Source organism: Schistocerca piceifrons, chromosome 2, assembly GCF_021461385.2.
Source record: "Schistocerca piceifrons isolate TAMUIC-IGC-003096 chromosome 2, iqSchPice1.1, whole genome shotgun sequence".
Taxonomy (NCBI): domain Eukaryota; kingdom Metazoa; phylum Arthropoda; class Insecta; order Orthoptera; family Acrididae; genus Schistocerca; species Schistocerca piceifrons.
The window spans coordinates 750820244-750843052 of NC_060139.1; the positions used below are offsets into that span (position 1 = coordinate 750820244).

Genomic DNA, 22809 nt, shown 5'->3' on the forward strand with positions numbered 1-22809 from the left:
CACAATAATCAAGACAATACCAACACTCTAGCTGATCACTTCAAAGAATTACTAAATGCCAAGTAACCGAAAGAATACCTAGATTTGAACCACATCCAAAAAAACAAAGCACTTCCAGAAAAGATTAAATCACCAGATCTCAGTGAAGTGATAGAAGCAACTAGTTGGCTCAAGAACTACAAAGCTGCAGGGGAGAATCAACTGATCGCAGAGCTGTGGAAGAACGCAAATAAAAAAACACTTCAGAACCTTCATAACCACATAGTAGACATAAGGAATTCTGAAAAAATACCAGAAGAGTGGAATACAGCTATAATCCACCCAATACACAAAAATGGTGATAGATTGCATCCAAACAACTAATGGGGGATTTTGCTGCTTGATGTCACATATAAGATCTTGTCTAGAATTATCTTTACAAGAATTCAGGAACAACTCCACCAAGAACTTGGAGAATATCAAGGAGGATTTTGTCCTGGAAGAAACTGTCCAGATCAAATTATCAACCTTAAGTGGATCATGAAACATCAAAGAGTGAGAAACAAGAAGTTCGTCACCACTTTTGTTGACTTCAAGAAAGCATATGACAGTATCTATTGTGAGTCATTACTTAAAATCCTCGGAAATTGGATTGCCATTTGAAACTCATTAATCTTATTGGACTCACGCTTAAGAATACTAAATCAAAAGTTAATTTCAGAGAGGAACTATATGAATCATCTGAAACCTCGACTGGACTTCGACAGAGGGATGGTCTCTCACGACTACTATTTAACTGCACACTGGAGAAAGTCATGCGAGAGTGGAATAAGAAATCCCAACCAAACATCAAGATTGGCAGAAATACCAAATTCAATTGACTAGCCTTTGCTGATGATCTAGCACTGCTCGCAAATAGCACGGTAGAGGCTGAACACCATATTGAAGAACTCGAAAAAACAGCAGCAAAAGTCGGACTATGGATCTTGTTTGAAAAGACAGAAATGATGCCATACTTCAAGGTTGAAACATCAGCCATTACAATGAATGATAACAAACAAATTAAAATTGTAAATAAATTCAAATATTTTGGGGAGGTTATAAATTGGAATGCAAACGAGAAAATGTCAGTAGAAAACAGAACAACTAAACTGAAACAAGTGCAACGCATCACCTGGCCAACATACAAGAAGAAATGTCTCTCGACAAATGCAAAATTCAGATACTACCACTCTGCTATTAAACCTGAAGCAACCTATGCTACTGAAACACTGTTCAAGGTGAATACCAAATCAACCACAGACAAACTACAGAAGGCAGATAGAAGAATCCTTAGAACAATTATAAACAAAAAATACCAAGTAGAGAGGCAGTGATGACTGTTACCTAATGAAGTTGTAAACCAAGAAACTGAGTCAGTAATTGACACAATGTGAAAAAGGAGGGTTGCTTTTTTCTGCCACATTTCCAGACTACCAGAAACCAGGCTACTGAAACGACTGTTCACCTACTTTTGGAAAAGTAAGACCAAGAACAACTGGTTCAAAGAAGTTCCAGATGATTCAGATGAGTTAGGCTTGACAATGCAACAAATTGAAGGCGGAGAAGAGAAGAAGATCCTGAAACACAATGACACGAGATTTAAACTAAAGACATTTACAGGCAAAAAATACACCATAACTGATGAAGAAAGAGCAGCCAGGTCGGAAAGGATGGGAAAGCTTTGGGAGCAGAAGAGGAAAGCCAAATCTACAACTAGCATTAAAATTGAAATGTATATGGATTGAATAAAGTGCTCCAACGTGGTCGTAAAATGTGTAAATAAATAAATAATTGTTGTTGTTCTCATTAGTGTATTCATTTTGCCTGATGGAATTTAAAACTTTATTAGTTATAATTCTCTTCCTTTAAAAAAAAAAATTGCAGATGTGTGCATTAAAGACAGAGGAAGCTTAAATGTCTTATTGACAACCAGGTCCTAGGAAACAGCACACGCTCCAAATGAATAAGTGAAGATATGGAAATGTGCTGTGTCCTTTTCAATGGAACCATTCCAACATTTGCCTTAATGTAGGGTCTTATCTAGGGAATAAATGTCATTTATCACTTTCTGTATGTTAACAGAATGTTGTTGTTCAATATGAGAACACTTTAATAGATAACAGCTGCACAAGAATAAAACATTAAATGTTGGAAATTACCGCTGCAAGTCGTTTTCCCTCCTGTCGATCTCCACTGAGCCACTCAAATGCACGCTTTACTTCAAATTCGACATATTCAGCAGCATACGTTCCAGAAACTAGTGCTAATTTCCCTACTGTTTTTGCTGCTAATTCCATAACAGTTGTGTCATTTGATGGAAGCAAATTTCGAAGGTAATTTGCAAATCTGCTCACTCTTGTATTCATGTTTCCAACATCAGCATTGATCAAACACACTGTTGACAATAATGGTATTTTATTATACGCATAGTAAACAATATAGAATCTTTACAACACACATTTTAAAGTAGTTCAGGCACAAAAGTGTAAAGCAAATGACATGAAATGAATTAATTGAATGCATATCCTTAGATTAACTTACCTATTGCCAATATTCCACCTTTCTTTTCATTAACATCTGAGCCAGAGACCATTTCAAAAATATGATGATTGAATTCATCCATGAATGAAGTCTGTTCCTCCACAGACACTTCACGTAACTCTGTCTTCACCTGGAAATTTTTTTTAAAAAAAGCATGTGTATGTGGACAATATTCACTGACAGGTCAATGGAATATAAATCAATTACCTTAGTACAGCAAAAATTAATCCCACCATTCTCCCTGCTTCTAATATATTAGCAAATGACACACACATATTTAAGAATACAAACCATGAACAAAAAAATCAGACTAATAACAGCATGCACATGTATTAAGTCCCTTCTTCTGTGTTATATATGTGAATGCATACGATACAATAAAAGGATCCTCTTCTGAGCAACTGACTATATTTGCAATATACAGGCACATATGAGTAGAAATCACTTCTCAATTTAACTACACAAGCTAATTTAAATAATCACAGTCTGGCTGCAGTCCAGCGAGCAAGTACACACAACAGCAAAACTCACAGCAGCTGAAGAAGACATCAGGGTCAGCCGTCAAAATACTGTGTACAAAATAGAAATAACAACTCGGCAGCACACACGGAAGCACATTATTGACTTTATTCATTTTTTTTTCATTTTGTTTTTATATATAAAAGTTTTGATATATGAAGTACACTGGTCACATTATGATTATTTTTATTAATTTTGCTTTTTATTCATTAATTACAGATTATATCTGTGTACTAAGATAAGGCCCAAAAGAAAGTTACACATTTCACAGTTCATCAATGTTCTTAGAAACAGCGCAATAGTTCAGTTACCTGCCTCTGTAGCTGATATCATTAATACTATGGCTGTGAAGTTTATAACCTAGAGGCAGGCAGTTTGTATCATCATACAGTATTTGGAAGGTAATGGGAGGAGAGGTGGTTCACAATTCCTGATCACTAGTCTGTGACTCAGTGTCCTACAAATTTTCATAGTGCTTAGTTTCTTTGCATTTTCTGTTTGTCATCATGTGGAACATATCAAGTTTACATAAAAGATATTTTTTCTGTAAAAACATACATGCTGGTAATTTTAATCTTAAATTAAAACAGAATTTGATGAATGCAACCCAACTGCATACGTACTATCTACTCAAAAATTCATCTATACAGTAGGGGTGGTTGTCAAGTAGAAAATATTTAATTTTTTATATTACCGCTAACATCTTTAATTGGTAAGGAAGTTGGCAATTTATTTTTATGACTGCACACTTTACTCTTTCTATGCAGGAGTACGGTCAAATTGTGGGAAGTGGAGTCTGTTCCTGTTCCTATCGTTATACTTGTGAATCCTATTATTATTTTCAAATACTGTTTGATTCATCACAACAAACTTTATATGAGAGTAAATGCATAATGAGACTGTTGTTAGAATGTGTAAGTTTTACACAATTACCTACATGAAATTCAAGGATGTCATCCTTACGGCATGTTTCTGTGCATTGAATACTTTGTGTCTATGTATGAAATTGCCCCATAAAATTAGTCTGTATGGCATCACTGAATCAAAGTATTCAAAATAAGCTTAGTTGCACATCTTTTTATCACCAAAACCAACAATTATATGTAGAACACCTACTGATGAGCTGAAGCATTTGAGAAGCTCTATAATATATGATTTCCAACTGTAGTTCTGATCAATCTCACACCCCAGAATTTTGAATGATCAGTTTTACATACTTCCTTTCCTCAAGCTGTATTGTTAGTGGTAATCATATACCTTGCCTTGTACATAACAAAAAGAAATGCTTTTTCTAACTTAAGTGACCGATCATTTACGAAGAACCAATCAATAATAATGTTAAATATTTGATGTAATGCTTGTTTTGTAGTTGCAGAACTTTTGGGCTTGATAGGAGCGAATGCATGTGCAAACACGCACCTGGAGAGAGAGCGAGAGAGAGAGAGAGAGAGAGAGAGAGAGAGAGAGAGAGAGAGAGAGAGAGATCCATTCATCTTACACTGGCTGGCAAAAATATCTCAAGAATAGGAGTGGTCCCAGAATTGAATCCTGTGGAGTTCCAGTAACATTTTGTTTCACTGTTTGGAAGATTCATCATGAAGATGCATAACCCACCTGATAGGAGTGGGCCTTAGCTTCATATCAGTTAATTATGATGTAAACCACTTATTGAATACATCTCAGCAAGCATAAACTTCAAGTTTTTCCACATGAATGCTGTGATTTACACAGTTAAATGATTAAGCAGATTAAAAAAAGTTATTTGCAGATACGCTCAACCGTTTTTAAATATCGTACACTACCGTTTTGCAAACTTTTGAAAGGGAAATTAATAATGAAACAGACTGATAATTAGTAATAACCATCCTACTACTTTTCTTCAAGAGGGATTTAATACTGACACACTTTAGTCTGTCTGGGAATATACCTTATGAAAGGGATACATTAAATGTATGGCTGAATACAGTAGCTTTCCCAGAAAGAACACGCTTCTAATGTGTTACATGGAGTGTTACCAACCTTACAAGAATTTTGCTTTTGAAATAATTAACTGTTTTCCTGATTTACTTGGAATGAGTTGGGATGCTCTCGAAATGATTGGATGCTTGTGGTATTCATTGTTGCATAAACTGTAATACCTTTTGCTTTGAGCCCACTGTACCGAGGTTCTCAGGAACCTTTAGACAGATAGAAGCCTCCATTTTCCTTCTCACTATGCAATATACGTTTTTTGCTTTTGTTTTCTTAGCTATAGATCTCTGACATAACATGTAACCTTTTTGATTTTCCAATAATTCTTCTCAATAAAGAACAATGCCTCCTATAATAGGAAAGCAGTCATACATTGGTATTTATTCTGGTGATCCTGTATAGTTCTTTCTTTCTTTTACATGATATTTTGACGCCTGTTGTTGTACACATTTTCTCTGATATTCTACTGGTGCTGTATTTGACAGTTCCATGGGCAACAATAGTTTAAGATGTAGAGTAATTTATTTAAAAATGTACTAAAAGGCACTACCCTTGTCATCTATTAACTAACCACAGTTCCTGTCCCTTTATCACTAAGCACCAAGCTCATTGCTGCCAATGCCACCTCACTCTACACAAACATCCCCAATGCCCACTGCCTTGCCGCCACTCAACACTGTCTTTCCCAATGCCCGAATGACTCCAAACCCACAACTTTCCCCCTGGTCGCTGTGACCAACTATATCTTCACCTTCACCTTTGAATGCACTACCTACAAACAAATCTGTTGAATGGGTATGGACACTTGCATGGCACTATCCTATGCCAACTTACTCAAGGGTCATCTAGAGGAATCCTTCCCAACCACCCAAAATCCCGAATCCCTCATGTGATTCAGATTCAGTGATGAAATATTCATAATTCTGACCAAGGGCGAAGACACAATACATATTCCTCCAGAACCTCAACAACTTTTCCCTCATTCGCTTCACCTTGTCCTCATCAGTCCATCAAGCCGCCTGAAGGAGGGCTCAATCAGCATCTCCATCCATATCAAACCCACCAACCAAACCCATCAACTTCATTTTGACAACTGTCAACCATTTCACACCAAAAAGCCCTCTCCATATAGTCAGATTTGCAGGGATGAGCAGTCCATGAAATACATCCAGAGTCCTGCCCAGTCCTTCACAGACAGAAATGATCCTCTCCACCCAGTGATCTAGTGAGCTACCATTTCCCATGTACCTGCTGACTGGCCACAAAGGAGCTAGTGACCTAGTACTACGCAGAACTGGAGCGAATGAATTATGTTCTCTGCCTGAGTTTCAACTACCTCTCATCATGCCCTGAAATGACAAATATTGTCCTCACTATCCTCCCCACCCATTCAACAGTGGAATTCCACAATTCACCCAACTTAGGCTGTTTCCTTCTCTGTTCCTTTCGCATCTCTGAACCCAACTTCTGCTCCAAGTCTCGCATATGCCCCTAAAATATCAGGTTGCAAGACGTTCTCTATATATCCTCCCCCACAGCCATCTACTCCAGTTCTGTCACAGGCATTTCCTACCCTATCGGAGAGAAAGCCACCTGTGAAAGAAGCTATGTAGACCACCAATTCAGCTGCAGCCACTGTGCAGCATTCTAAGCAGGCGCAGCCACTCACATGCAATCTGTCTGCATGAATGGCCCCAATCAAACTGTGGCCAAGAGACAGCTAGAGCACCCAGTTGCCACTCGTGCCATGCAATATGATGAGCTTGACATTAATGGCTGCTTACAGCCCATGCCATTCTGACCTTACCAGAAACACCAGCTTTTTTGAACTGCTCAGATGGAAACTATCCCTGCAATATGTCATTCATTCCTGCAACCCTCCTGGCCTCAACCTTTGCTAGCCCTGTTCTCCATCCTCCAGCCTCACACACACCTTCTACCCACCCGGCACAGACATCTTAGTCCTTCCCCTTTTTGCTTCTATCCCCCCCCCCCCCTCTCACCCAGCAGATCTCTCCAATGTTGCACCACCATCCTGTTCCCATCATATCAATGCTTCCAGAGGCAGCACTTTCCCCAACCCCTATTGTGCTAATGCTCCCCTTCTCCAACCCGTACTTCTTCCGTACCTTCACTAATGAAGATCAACCAAGATCGCTACTCACCCCAGTGTGAACACAGTGTCCAGGGAGAAAAGTGGTGATACATTCCATGTGTCTGATAGCTAAAATCTTGTAGTCTAAAAATGTGTCTGGGTATGGTTCTACATCTCCTCTAAATGGGTTTCTTAGTTAAATATGATTTAAAAAAAATTGGTTCAAATGGCTCTGAGCACTATGGGACTTAACTTCTGAAGTCATCAGTCCCGTAGAACTTAGAACTACTTAAACCTAACTAACCTAAGGACATCACACACACCCATGCCCGAGACAGGATTCGAACCTGCGACCGTAGCGCCTACAACCGCTCGGCCACTCCGGCCGGCTATGATTTACAGATGTTGTGTTGTCTATTATGGCTAATTAATCATCATGGTCAGATAACCCATTTAAAACTGGATGAACACTAACTACTTTGTTGTTATACCCTCACATACAAAAATGTTGTCTGTTAAGGTGGTACTGTGCTATACAATAGTAAATTACTATATCATGTGGACCCTTTCAAAAAATTAATCTCAAAATCCCAACCATCACTTACTGTCAGGCATGGGGCATAATAGGCATATGGTTTCAATTTTTTAAAGAACTTTTGAAGATTTTCCTACAGAGCTCTGTAAAGTTTAATAATTAAAACTGTGCCATTACAAAATTTGCTTCCATTTGTTGTTCTGCAAAAGAGCTACTTGTGTCTGTGTCTATTGGTGCTCAGACTAGTACAGGACATCAACTAATTCCTGCTTCCTAGGTCATTAATATAAACAACATGATTATTAACTTTGTTTTTCAAGTGTTTAATTTTTTGGAGCATGATACTGCATGTAGTCTCTAATTTTTCTATTCTTCCTATATTTTCAACTTAAATTATTTTACTTCCTTATGAGGAGAGATTACTGTTAGATCAGTAATTACAGGAGTTTTCTCAAGTCTGATTTTTCTTATTCTCTCAGCTAACAAATATCCTAACTCCCCTTTCCACTTCCTATTCTATAGTAGGCTGTCTACACAACGTGTATTCCAGTCTCACAAACACATCAAATGGGAAAGTTCCAATGTGAGTTCTCCCCGAAACCCGCAACAAATCTTTCATCATCCAGTTAACTTGCTGTACAGCTTTGTTGTGCCAAGATTGAGCACACTGCCAAAGAACCTCAACAAGACTCTCATTTATGTGCGTAGTTGCTGCCCCCAGTGTGTCCAGATCACTACTGGTAGTATATCTCAAGTTCATAGCCAGGCAAATACAAGCTCTCCCAATTATCAGTGCCTGATCCTCCAAATTCATATCCTTAGTTAATGACTTAATATCCTCTATTTCATGGCCAATGCTTGCACCTGGTTTCACAATGCCTGCGAACTGAAACCCTGATCCCAACTGTCCCTACAGTCGTTGCTTTACACCCCTCCCATGACTGCTGCCTACTAAGCAACAACACTTTTTTTACTGTCTGACTGTTCTGCAAACTAACATCTCTTCGTCCATTACCTCTAATGGTGGGCATGTTACATTTATGGTGAGCTAACCACTGGATACCTTAGTTCATCTCGACAACCTCAACAGAATTTTTCCAGTACTAGTGGTGGTGGTGGTAATGAGTCGCCCTAACTTATTTACAGAACAGCTTACATTGAAATACTATTGTGGTTGTGTATATCTGTGATGCATTTATGTAAATAGTTGTGAAAAATTGTTACAGTTGGGGGGGAGGGGGGGGGGGGTTGGAAAGAGAGCTGGGGGTGTTGGATGTTTCCAGCCATGCAACAACATGAGCGGCAAGAAGTGTACACTGAGAGGCTACCAGCTGCTGAGAAATTTGCTGACAGCCATCACGCACAAAACTCAACTGTTAAAAGTGGTGGTAGCATTACTCAGTTGTACAAATTTAATGGTTCCTAAAAATTTAATATGATCTTAATGGCAGTTTGATTTTGGTCAGCGCATCAGAGAGTTGTCTGACCATGAGTTTGATCTGGTTACAGATGGGTTAATGTTACAAGGTTGGATAAATCAGAATGGGAGCTTGACTACCTATGAATACAATAGTTTAATGGGTTGCTTTAGCTAATTTCTAAAGAAAAGTTAGCACGGGTTCCTATAGAGGTTTCAAGATACCATTCAGCTGATATTCAATGTTGAACTGGATTCGCATTCTTGGTCAATCCAATGCAGTCCAAAATCGGTAGATGTATTTGTAATGGTATTAACCAGATTATTGGATGCCAACAGATCACTTTCAACTTCGTAGTCTGTGTTTGAAGATTATTTGGAACTGATATAATTTCCGACCTTGTTCAGTCAGCGGTAGTGGTCCTAAACACTCTTGTGGAAGAGTGGTTACTTGCTGAGTCTTTAGTACTGAAGAGCGAATTTCTTTGAGTTCATAAGTATGACTCACATGCTTAATACTGTGTTAGTAGGCACTACATTAATTTCACCAGAACTGCAGATATCAAATGCAAATCAAATACAGCAATTCACTGACTAACTGTTTAACTGTTTAGACAACACAACATCTGTAAATCATATTTAACTAAGAAACCCATTTAGAGGAGATGTTGAACCATAGACAGACATATTTTTAGACTACAAGATTTTAGCTATCAGGCACTTGCACATATCGCCACTTTTCTCCCTGACACTGTGTTCACAGTGGGGTCCTGCTTGCTCTGAATGTGACAGAATTAACTAACTCAAAGTCTAGATTTCAATATTTGTATAAGGAACCATTTGGAGAGATTTTAGTGCTGCTATTCACTTCTGCAGAAGTTGTATCAAGTACCCAATAAATGCTTTAACACATGATGGGGATATGAAGTGGAAAACATTTGCTTGTCTGATTAAATATCAGTGAAAAAATGGTGATGATGTTGGTGGTTGTTTTTTTTTTTTTTTTTTTTTTTTTTTTTTGGCAAGGCCATAACAGCAGTACTATTTACACAGGACACCATTACAGCAAGCAGAAGTGTAACTATCATCACTGATGAATAAAAGAATCCGACTTGCAGATGAGTTAAAAAATAAAATTAAATCCCAGCTTGTCATGTCATAGCTGTTGAAGTATATTCAAGACATTATAATCTCTAAGGAAAATAAAAGTCTAGATCAGAGTTGAAAAGAAGGTTTCGACTGAGGTTAGTTCTATCTAAAAAAATTTGTTACTAAAAATATTTTAAAGGCAAGGAAATGAACTAAATAGCTCCCATAAAGAGTAGGTTCAAAGATAATAATCTGACGTTATAAAAAAATAATTTATTGTGATCACACATTTGTTCTTGGCTCCTTTGTGATCGGTGGTTGTCAGTTGAGTTCATGCTGCTCCGGAATGTTTACGGTTGTTACCAGCCTCAGTTACATAACAGTACTGTGTGCCATAGCAATAAGTAGCCATTGTGAATACAGTGCTAATCTACATGCAGTGTTGTCGATGTTAATTTATTTACAAAAATGACTGAAGAAGCTGTACCCGGTCCTTCTAACGATTCACTATCAACTTTTGTATGACTTCAGAGATGCGTTAAACCATAACATTTTCATTTTGTACAAGAGTCATTAGCTGGCTGCTCTGGGAGAAGGAGATGGCACTAGTCTCAGCAGCCACTGTGCTATGAGCCAACTGCAAGCTTCAGCTCCCAGCATCCTATGCTCAGGGGCCAAATACAAGCATGCAATCAGCATTTTATTTAGTGGAATGTTCGGATTACTCCAGAAAAGAAGCATAACAAAAGATGGAAGGTGATGGGTGTAAAATACATAAAAGGTTGAACAGTTAGTGAGTGAATTGCTATATTTGATTTACATTTGATATATCTATAACCGAAACTATGAAAATTCAGAATCTTCTAATGCAGAGGAGTATATGAGTAATTTTGATTTGTAGAATCAGAGATAATAGTATATGATTTGTTGTTTTAGAAAGCAGCACGCTTACTTGGCTTTACAGTATATAATTATATGATGAAAGCCATTAAATAATTTCCTCTTAATGGGACAGTTAATCTTATATTTTTTTGAACACATTAGCTGCTGCACTCAACTGAAGAGGTAATCAACTGCTGGACATGAGTTGCAATTGTGCAGTAGTAGTGTTATATATACAAAACAGTTATACCATATTTAGACAGGACATAGGTTGTCAGGCTATACACCTATTACTATTATAGTTACTGTAAAAACTTTTCATTGGGAACAACGTACATGCAATCTTTTAAGTAACCTTGAGTATATTCGGATTAATGAGTCAAGTGGCAATGTACATAAGATTGCATGTATGTGGGCTGAGTAATATCATTATATTGGGAAGAAGGGCAGCATTAACCAAGTACAACTTACGAGGCAACTTATGAGGAAGTGAGACAACACACAACTCAATATTCAAGTGTCGTAAAGTGGATATATTTTGAACACTGTGGTTACTCTGACCACTCATGCACCAAAGGTTTTACAGCTCTCTGCTGGTTCTCAGTTAGGTGTTTAGTATATACTTGGTGGTAAAGTTCCATCAATATAAGCTAAATGGCACCATGTTGTGCCAGCTTTCCTGTGTAACAGTTAAAAATAATGGAGTGTGTTGTGACATAATTGTACACAGAAAAGTGTGTTAAAATCATGTTGTCGAAAATCCAACAATATCATTTAATATATGGAGTTTTCTGCTACATCATGAAAGCTACGCAATTAATTCTCAAAATGGACCCCTGATTAGATTTTTGTTCACATGTATGTATCTGTCACTATATTATGATTTCTGAGGTCATGTGCACGACTTCTCCATTTCGGGGTTAGTTTGACCACTGTTCATTTTTAGCCCAGGATTACAAATACAGAATTTATTAAAGACTGCTGATTCCAATGAAAGCTGAAACCAAGGAATACAAACATTAACCACTGGTATGAAGATAAATGATAATCTGTGATTGTTAAGGTGCCTACAACTAAGAAAAACAGATGTCAGTCATATATTGCTCAAATTGCAAGGTGTTGTGGTTCAGGCAGAGATTCAGGTACTACACATAATGTCAAATATCTCTTGAAACAGAGTGAAGTTTGTTTGGCCACAAAGACAGACATTGTCTCGATTAATGGAGAACCGATAACCTTAATTCTAACTGTAACAGACATTTTGAGATGAGGCTTTAGGTCTAAAAGAGATGAAACTGAAGGCATTATGCTCAGCTAAATTTGGAGCTATGTGTGTGGTACTCCAACTTAGTACCTGTCATTATGTTTATAATTCCGATGGTGATGTATCTCACTTTTATGTACTGCACTAGGTTTTTTCCTTTTATGAGGCTTCATAAAGCACTAAAGAAAACTTTAGATCAGTTTATTTTTTTTCTCAGTGGTCAAAGTTTCATTGTGTTTTTGAAATACTGACCACAATGGAATGGCAGCTAACTGTTGTGGTGGAAGTACAGGTCGGTCAATGTACCCCCAAATCCATGATAACTTCAACCACCTACTGTTTTTCCATTATTTCCTCTGCATTTCAGACAGTGTACTGTACTAATTCATATATAATCTCTCCATACAAGCCCTTATTTTCACTAACAAAAATATCACAGACATTAAAATACAGTCATGATAATCCCACTGAGTACCTGGCTTACAGTATGTTAGAGACCACCCATGGATAATATGTCTGAAGGAAACACTTGGCTGAAACCAGCTCAGCCAGACTAAAAAACTCCAAGAACTCAGTTGCTGCCCATTACTGGAAGCACCATTGGTATTACACTTTGTCGTGCACTTCACAGTGGTTTGCAGATTATAATTGTAGGTGTAGATCATGACATTCAGGAACATAAGATTACAGTTTTAGTATATTCATCCTGAATGAGAGTCACTGTGTTAACAACTACACCAGTTTTCTGTAAAGTAGTAAGACCTCATCTGTGATGTCCAGACACTGCAGCCAATGCTCTATTAATGACATGCTGAATAATCTGATTGACAGTTTTTATGTGCCACTATAACACTTTCTTCTTTTAAACATACCGGTAAGTCTTTTGCAGAATGAATCAGACATGAGCTACTGAGCACTCACTAACACTGCATCCAACCAAAGTCAAAAGTCTCAGTTCTACAATCTTTATGAGCGTATTGTTTACTGAATACACTGTGATGCTACATGTACTTAAAAAAAAAGTTGATGAAAACAGTTACAAGATATAAGATGGTGGTTTGATAAGACTGGTAAAATAGCAAGTAAAATGTTTGTTTCATAAACAACTCACTTCACTTCTTGACATAGTCTCCTTTGAGAATACACTTGCTCCAGAGATCCTTCAAGTTTTTTCATCCCATCAGAAAAATAACCTCAATCAAAGTACATAAAATACTCGTTGACTGCAACTATGATTTCCTCATTTGATGTAAATTTTTTTTCAGCAACAGAAAGTTTCAAGTTTGAGAACAGGAAGTAGTCATTGGGGCTAAGTCTGGTGACATGGGTGGATGGGGAACCAATTCAGAGCCCAATTTGCGCTCTTTTACCATTGTTATCACTGATGTATGGGATGGTGCACTATACTGAACGGCACTTTTTTGCATATCAACCTTAGTCTTTTCTTAACCAAGGCAAGTTTCAAATGATCCAACAATGAGGCATAATTGGGTCCAGTTATGTTCTACATTGTTCCACATAATCTATTAGGATTATTCCTTTAGAATCTGAAAAAATAGTGGCCATCAAACTTACCAGCTGACACAACGGTCTTCTTTGGTGCATTTTCACCAGCCTTTGTCCCTTATTTTGACTCTGGTGCATAATGATGGATCCACATTTCATCAACAGTCACAAATCGGAGCAAAAAGTGTTGCAGATTGGGATTAGACAGCCCCAGGTATTGTGTTGAAATTTGCCAGGTGTGCTTATGGTCGACTGTGAGCAATCACAGCACACATCTTCTTCATAGCAAATTCTCCATGCAGGATATTATGCTCTCACTCAGATGAGATGACTATGATCACAGCAATCTCTCAAATTTTTATTCAGTGATCTTGCGGTACCACATTAAGGATTCTGTCAATGGTTTCCTTTGTGGTGACCTCAACTGGTTGGCCAGAGCACACTTCGTCTTCAGTGCTTGTCAAACTACATTTAAATTCATTAACCCAAAAGTAAATGGTCTTGAGTGATGATGCAGAGTCCATGCAAAATTCATCCAGTTCTGTTTTGATCTGTGCAGCAGACCAACCTTTTAAATGAAAGTATTTGATAACAGTATGAAACTCAGTTCTCTCCATTTTCTATCACAGTCAACAAACGACCAATGCAGCCAGCTATCAACAATTAAATGTATGCAGCACAAATGTTCCATTGTTTTATGGAAATTTACCAGATTTATCAAATCACCCTTGTATAATGAAAGAATTTCAGCGAGTTAATTACTTTCATTTTTCATGAATAATTTGTATAAGTCATAATTATGTGGAATGAGTCACACAGCATGCACATTACACATTCATATGTAAATATGACTACTATTTCCAATATTTTTTTTTTGGGTGTACAGTTGTGAGTTAGTAATTACTACCCACCACCTTCTGCATGGTACAAAAATAGATATTCTCACACAGAACAGAGCATGTTGTCAAGGAGAAACTTTTCCAGTATATTTTCAAATTTAATTTTGTTGTCAGCTATTTTATATCATTTAGTAAGTGATAAAAACTTTGGTGGCAACATTATGTCCCTTTTGTGCTAAACAAAACCTTAAAGAGGAGTAATGAATGTCATTTTTCTTCTGGTATTGTAATTATGTACATCATCACTTCTTTTGAACTGCAGCGGATCATTTACAACAAACTTCATGAGGGAATAAATATACTATGAGGCAGTAGTCAAAAGGACTTACTCCTTAAAAATGTGTCTACAAGGTGGTTGTGAATGAGGACCAAATGCCACTGACTTAGCAAAAAATGAAAAATAAAAACACAAATACTTAAAATATCTCTAACACTGCTTACTCAGTAGAAACAAACAGATACTTACATAATGGTATAGATCTCTTGCTGCCTTAAATCTGACTTCATGGTGTCGGGACTTCAGTCCCGTCACAAACTGTTGCATTAATGTATTTGACATCTTGACCACTCAGTGTTGCCTATAAAAATGCACCCAGATAATTACACAAAATTAAGAAGTATTCTGAGCAATAATGAGAAGTTAGCTGCATTACTTATTCATCACACACACACACACACACACACACACACACACACACACACAGAGAGAGAGAGAGAGAGAGAGAGAGAGAGAGAGAGAGAGAGAGAGAGAGAGTCAAGCACATATTTGTAGCTTATGTCTATGGTACACTCTAAAAAATTCTTACAATTATTTCGTGTGACTTCAGGAACTGTATAATTTAAGGGACAGGTAACTCAATTTCACAATGGCACAGCTTTGTTACCTGTTTCAAAAATGTTGTCTAACTTTTGAGTCTACATGAGAAGCTAAAAGAATCATCACTCACATTCCCAATTGTGCACAACAATGTGATAAAAGTCATGTTAATTTTTCAGCTTCTCTTCTAATTGTTATTGCAGTCTCTGGTGAAAGAAGAAGCGGAGAGAGAAAGGGAGGGGAAGATGTTTCAATATCTGCAAAAACAGCACAATATGCAAAAAATTCAAAATTCTGTGAAATTAATAAACACAGCAACTTAAATGATGTTTAATTCTTTATGGCAAATAGCTGCAAGATGATGGCAGATTCATATCACTGACCACACAGAACAATGAAATCTTCGTAACACAGGGAGAAAAACATGGCTATCAATCCATTCGATTTGCATACTTCACCAAGAGACAGTGCTTGCAAACTCTTAGAGATTTGGTCACTGAAATAAGTGACTCTTCTCACTACCTTGGTATATCAACCACAGTACTTAAATCTTGCTGGCTTGGTAGTGGCTCTCTGGGAGTTAACACTGTAATCAGTCAATGTGACAGTGTGTGTTGTGTGAAAGATGAAATAGCAATAGTTACTTTTATTTACACAAGTGGGGGTACATAAAATGATCCCTACCTACAGGTACACCTCCCTCCTCCCTGTTCTCAATTTTTTTTTGAGAAAGTAGCTTCAAAAGAAATACTTCTCCGACATTAACAGTTTAAAAATTGTTCAGTTTAGCTTTCATAAAGGCATCCTCTACAGGGAAAGGAATATATTATATCAAGAATCTCAGATCTGCTCAAACTGAACAATAAAATTAGCCTGCTGGTATTTTCTGTGAATTTGTCAAGGGGTTCAAATATGTAGATCACAAAATTCTACTAGGGAATAATCATCTTGGGGGTTGAAGCTCGTTTTCTGTGTTTTCTTTAACAATACGTATGTTTTTGGATAGGGTCTGCCTTTAGCAAAACACAATTTTGTTTGTTAATCCAAACATGTTTCACTGCAGTTGCAGCATCTTCAGTGGGCTTTCATTTCTCATCTGTTAAAGATAAAGAATGCTCTTTACTGTATGTATACATGTACCTATTAGTTTTTAAATAATAATCACAGATATTTGAAAAAACACGTAAATTATGAATTCATACCTTTTTACCACATGGTAGGTTTTTCTGACGTGTTGTGTTTCTACAGTGTTCTACAGTGACTGTTTTGTTCCACAGTTTGTCATCTGCACCATGTCACATCCAAATTATGATTTGAAATCGTGTGTGTGTGTGTGTGTGTGTGTGTGTGTGTGTGTGTGTGTTTGTTTCTACTTACATAATGTTTCACTTACATTTTCTTTTTCCTCATCTTCATCGCTGTCAAACACTATATATTGAGGTGCCACTGTTTACAGCTGGTAAACAGTGAAACAGCGACAGTGGCAACTCAATATATAGTGTTTGAAACTGAAGAAGATGAGGAAAAAGAAAACGTAAGTGAAACATTATGTAAATACACACACACACACACACACACACACACACACACACACACACACACACACACACACAGAATTAATTAATTTCAGGCATAGAAATAACAATTTCAAATCGTAAATTTGACTTAAACAATTTATCTACTTTAAGGTGTAAGTAGTTGCAGATGACAAACTGTGGGAAAAAACAGTCACTGTAGAACACTGTAGAAACACAACACATCAGAAAAAACACAACCATGTGGTAAAAAGGTATGAATTCATAATTTATGTATTTTTTTTTTTTTCAAATAACTGTAATTACGATTTAAAAACTAATAGTTACATGTATACAAACAGTAAAGAACATTCTTTATCTTTAACAGATGAGAAATAAAAGCCCACTGAAGATGCTGCAACTGCAGTGAAACATGTTTGGGTTAAAAAACAAAATTGTGTTTTGCTAAAAGTGGACCATATCCAAAAACATATGTATTGTCTACTAGAGAAATTAAAATTTCGTGACAATTAAAGGCAGCCGCTTACACTGATGGAGTCATATGTTAACAACAGAAAACAGAGGATTACATTAGCAAATGATAACAGACCAAGAAAACAAAATTCAGAGTTGGTACTTGATCCACTCACAACAGAAAGAGAACAGAACTCTGACAATATTTCTCGGTATCTATATGAGTTTTGGGACTGTACGTTGTGGTCTATATGTTGGAAGGTGACAAGTTTGGTCTATGAGTCAGCAAAGGGATATCGATCACTTCAGTTAAAGTAATTTCTAACCCTACAAAAAAACCATGCTAACACAATTTCAAACAAATAAAAAATACTTACAGTTAATAGAAGGAGATTAATGGGCAAATAAAACCCTGTGTGAAATTTCCAGGCACCGAGATGGATAACAAACTGAAGTGACACAAACGGATGAATAAGTTAACCTAAAGCTCAGTGTTGCCAGATTTGCTCTTAGAAATTTCTCTCTCTCTCTCTCTCTCTCTCTCTCTCTCTTCCCGTGTGTGTGTGTACATATATTCAGTGCACGCTTTCACTCAATATTCTCCTACTGCATCATCTTCTGAGGCAATGAGGCTAAGGTAAGAAAAAATACCATAATCAATTTACAGAAAGCTACATGAAGTAGAGCACTAATACATGCCCCAATGATACTTGAGGTCAGTAATAAGAGTGAATTTAGGTTCGGCTACAAAATATACTGTCATAATACTAAAAGTGAAAATGATTTCTATACAGACTTTACATCTATGTCTATAGTTCACACAGAAGTTCTATATTCTACTGAAAAATTCATTAAGTGATTGCCAGCAGGCATCAGGCAGGAGGGTTGAAAATCCCAAATATTCAAAACTACAGTAAAAGGGTGCCTTATTTGAAATTTGTAAGAATATTTAAACTTGGAAATGGAAACTCCAAAAACACTCATTTTCATATTAAACACGTTCAACTCTAAATGATCTCTCAATGAATAAATAAATGAAATGAAAACAAGAACTGTTAAGTTTGAAGGAGGCCCTATAAAAACAGCAGGCAAATCGTGTACAAGTAATTTTTTTAATAACTGGTTTCTATTTATAAAATACACTACAAGTAACTCCTGTAATTATCAGTTTGAGTAGATTATCACCAGTAAAAATTAGTTGCTAGTATCTGCAGTAGCTGCTTCTGCAAATCAATGTATAATTATACTCATTCCAGATCTCTGAAGGCCCTCCTTCATCAGAATATATGGAACACAATGACTGAATGAATGGACCAAAAAAACTTCAGCTGCCTCGTGCAATGGATGCCATGTTTTATAATACTTTGATCCCCAATTAAGTATCATCTAAAACAAGCATTTTCTATGTGGAAAATGATACAAAGTGTTCCACAATTCAGAATCATGCGACAGGACAAGTTTGGCATGTTGCTACAAAATAAGAAAGATGTATTACTTGTATATATTAATACGTTCCATGAGTATGCTTCAGATGATAGGTAACTCCTTGAGTCCTCTCCCACCAAAGAAACTGTACATATATCTGTAACATAAAGTACTTCGAAAGTGTGTCTCATTACAATTGGCTGCAAGTCACCAGCAAATCTAGATTACCTGCAGGATCAAAATCAACTGCTGAAAGGTTGTTTAAGATGTGTGAGATGCCCAACAACTCATGAGTAACACTGAAACACCCAGTGTCCAACTACTGTATCTTTGCCTCCAAACTAAGACTTGCTGTTTTAATAACAAAACCTCGAGTGACTCAGTTACTACACTACTGTGGGTCCCATGAACAACACTAGCCATCCGTATTTTCCTTGAAGTATGACAACTTGTCACATTGATGGCGCTTGGGATGTTTAAGTAAGTGTATGTTATAGCTGTACAAACCGATTGTACATTTTGTTTATAAGACATTATTTCTTTAGAGTGGTGAGGGAGGTGCCAATTCATTGGAGGAACCAATCTTTTGGACAGTGCTGCGTCGTATGCTGTCAGAACACAGGGTATTTTCTCATGTACAGAGCTTGTAATGCAAAATGGTGTTACACACCAAACTCACTATTTGGAGCAAGAGTTTCAAGTTCATTGTAATTTTTGTAAGACAATCCAAATGCACTTAATTTTGTGAGAATTACAAATGTTCCATCCTTAGTGAACTACCTGCTTAAACATTATCTTCCTAATAGCCTCTTCTGTTACATTTTTAAAAGGTGTAAGACTGGCTGAAAGCTACAAAATATATTTTAATTTTACCCACAATAGGCCCAGCAGCCGTGCTTATACTGAACATGTAAGAGGTATAGCATTATAACGCCTTTCATCACAAATATTTCTGGTGTATTTCTTCTGTGCTCAATACCCATGCCCGTACCTGCAAATTACAAACGGAATTTGCCTCCAGGCATTAACAACTACTAATATCTGTTACTGTAGCTGATGTTTATTGTACTTCTTGAGTACCTAAAGTATATTACTTTCGTTTTCGGGTCTCTGCTAAAAACATTTGTTTATGAAATTTCTTCGGTTTTGGCCTGTATGTTAAACTTCTGTTGAGCAGTTATATAATGTGCAATACATTTAAGAATAGACCTAATTATACAAATATCTTAAAATCATAGAAACATCATGCCCCGACCGGTGTCAATGCTGGCAGTAAAAATTTACGTGGTGCCTAGAATTAACGCATAGTGTTTCGTCCCCTTACCTGTAGATAATGTGGTGTAACTCTTAGGTTTTTGAATGAATTAAATTCGTGGAGGAAAATTTGGTCTCCCTGGCAAAATTTGTAGGGGCTATTAAATACTGTAATCCTAGTTAAGAAAAAATACGTATTTTCTTTAAAATACGATTTTCCGAATGATGTATCGCACGTCGTATGCGATACATCTTTAATTTTTTTGTCTTCCGGATAATTACACTAACAAAAACGTCTAACAAAACCCAATGTCAATAAACATTTCAAAGATATTCGACCATAAACGAAAATAAATACGATGCATTCGACAGAAACCAATCATAAATTGAAATGTCAGAGATAACGTAGTATTTGAAATATCTTTGATCAATGTAGAGTTTATACATTTCTTTTCCGTGTAATTTATGCTGAAATTGGAAAGTAAATTCTCAATCTTGCCAAAAAAAGGAAATGTGTCTGTTTTTAAATGTACATGGAAATATTTATAAACTACAAATGAAACTTTTACATACGTCTGTTTATCTCAACAAAAAATATACAAATACAAATGGGACAGAATAAAAATAAGTAAGTTATTCAGTATATTTTTATACGCCTCGTTAAAGAATAACATGTTCCATTTTTGTATGAAAAACATATTTATAAGGATTAAACACATTTTTTTTTCAACAGAGCGTTCGTTGTATTTTTGCAACTTTTTAACACTGTTATATTTATTTAGTAGTATTAGACACGTTAGGTGTTGCTATGTCATGACCAATTTTGTGATTAAGTTTATTGCCGCTTAGTATCATGGACTAAGTAAAAAGTAAATCCAACAGTTACTTGTTTTTCGTAGCCCTATATACTTGAAGTATGTTCAGGTTTTTCCTGGAATATAGTAAGCAGTTATATATGCGCATATCACAATACGTCTACTGGAAAAAAATCTTGTAGGGTGTTAGGACAATTCATTAGGCTTTCCCAGCGATCTGTTGACATCTTGAGGAGTCGGATGTTCTTCCAGGTATCAGTATTGTCTGTGTACAATATTTCAACAACATGACTCGTTGTTTCCTTCAAACGTACCTGCTTTTCTCGTATAGCATCTGATGAAGCCAACATGTGACACTGTAGAAATATTGTACGTGGACGACGCTGATATCCAGCAAAACACCTGACACCTTAAGTTGCATTTCTGCACTTTTTTCTGCACGGCTTTAGCTAACATTTTAATTGTGTAAGTAGCTTTAACAAAAATTAAGTATTGTAGGAAAATATTATTTCAATGAACCAAATTGATATAAAATGTTGCAAACAACGAATTAAATGAATCGCTACAGCAAATAAACAACAAGTTGTACAAATGTTCTAAAAATTTGAGAGTAAAACAATCATCTAATTTTTTACTTCAGTTTTTTTAGAAAATTTTTACAAGCTGCACCCCAAAGGGGAAATCACACTAGGCGAAGAACTATGGTACAGTACACAGATAACACTGGATGGATTAAGGAGAGGAGTTGCAAAATGTAAAGTAAACATGGTTAGGTGGAACTACTCTGAAGATGACCAGTGTGACTGTGGAGGAACACAAATAATAATAATAATAATAATAATAATAATAATAATAATTTTATTGTCATTCGGCCATTACAGCAATAGACAACGTCATATACATACTAAAATACAATTAATAGTTTGAAAGAAACAACAGGTTTCTTGTTAACATTATAGTATTATATTACAGTTGATAAATTCTCTTATGTCATAGAATGGGTGGAGGACTAGCCAGTCATGAATTGTTTGTTTGAATAATTGTTCAGGTAATTCTTGAACAGATTGAGGAAGTTTATTAAATAATTTGTACCCCATGATTTCGTAGCTGTTGAGTGACTTTGACAACCTGTGGTAAGGAATATAGAGGCACCTATTCCTTCTTGTATTGTGGCTGTGTACATTTTCTCTGGTTTTTGTTTCTGGTAATTTCTTCTTCGTATAAATTAGAACATAGTATATGTACAAGTTTATAACAGTCATGATTTTCTGTTCACAGAACAATGGTTTACAGTGTGCCTTATATGCAGAACCAGTTATTATCCTAATAGCTTTTTTTTGCAGTATTAATATGTCATGTACACAGCTAGAGTTCCCCCACAAAATAATTCCATATGTTATTATACTCTGAAAGAATGAAAAATAGGATGTTCTAACATATTTTTCAGGAACACAATCCATAAGTCGCCTTAACAGGTAAATAACTCTAGACAATTTACCACTAATATATTGTACATGTTGACCCCAAGATAATTTATCATCAATGTATACCCCCAAAAATTTGACATAACTTGGATCGTCTGACAGAAGCTTGTCTCTAAGACTACAGACCATCTGCTGTGTTTTGTTTTCATTCAGCAGGAATCCATTTGCCTTGAACCAATAGGATGCTTGGTCAATTGTCTTTGCTGCACAAGTTTTAAGGCTATTGAAATCCTCACTAGCATGAAGAAATGTTGTGTCATCTGCATACAACACCGTGGTGGACTTGA

The 22809-nt window shown here is 36.4% G+C and overlaps 1 protein-coding gene across 2 annotated transcripts in view; it reads right to left on the reverse strand.

Annotated features, from left to right (window-relative positions):
* The window catches only part of LOC124775056 (serine/threonine-protein kinase mTOR), a 269759-nt gene extending 249242 nt beyond the window's left edge, over nucleotides 1–20517 (reverse strand). Inside the window, exons 1-4 of one of the 2 annotated variants that reach the window (XM_047249846.1) lie at nucleotides 20294–20517; nucleotides 15206–15317; nucleotides 2563–2692; nucleotides 2181–2416 (exon numbers count right to left, since the gene is read on the reverse strand). In XM_047249846.1, coding sequence (XP_047105802.1) covers nucleotides 2181–2416; nucleotides 2563–2692; nucleotides 15206–15298 — 459 coding nt within the window. In that variant the 5' untranslated portion in view covers nucleotides 15299–15317; nucleotides 20294–20517. The remainder of the gene's footprint in view (nucleotides 1–2180; nucleotides 2417–2562; nucleotides 2693–15205; nucleotides 15318–20293) is intronic. The other variant, XM_047249847.1, reaches the window with a different exon arrangement.
* Nucleotides 20518–22809: the final 2292 nt, after the last annotated feature.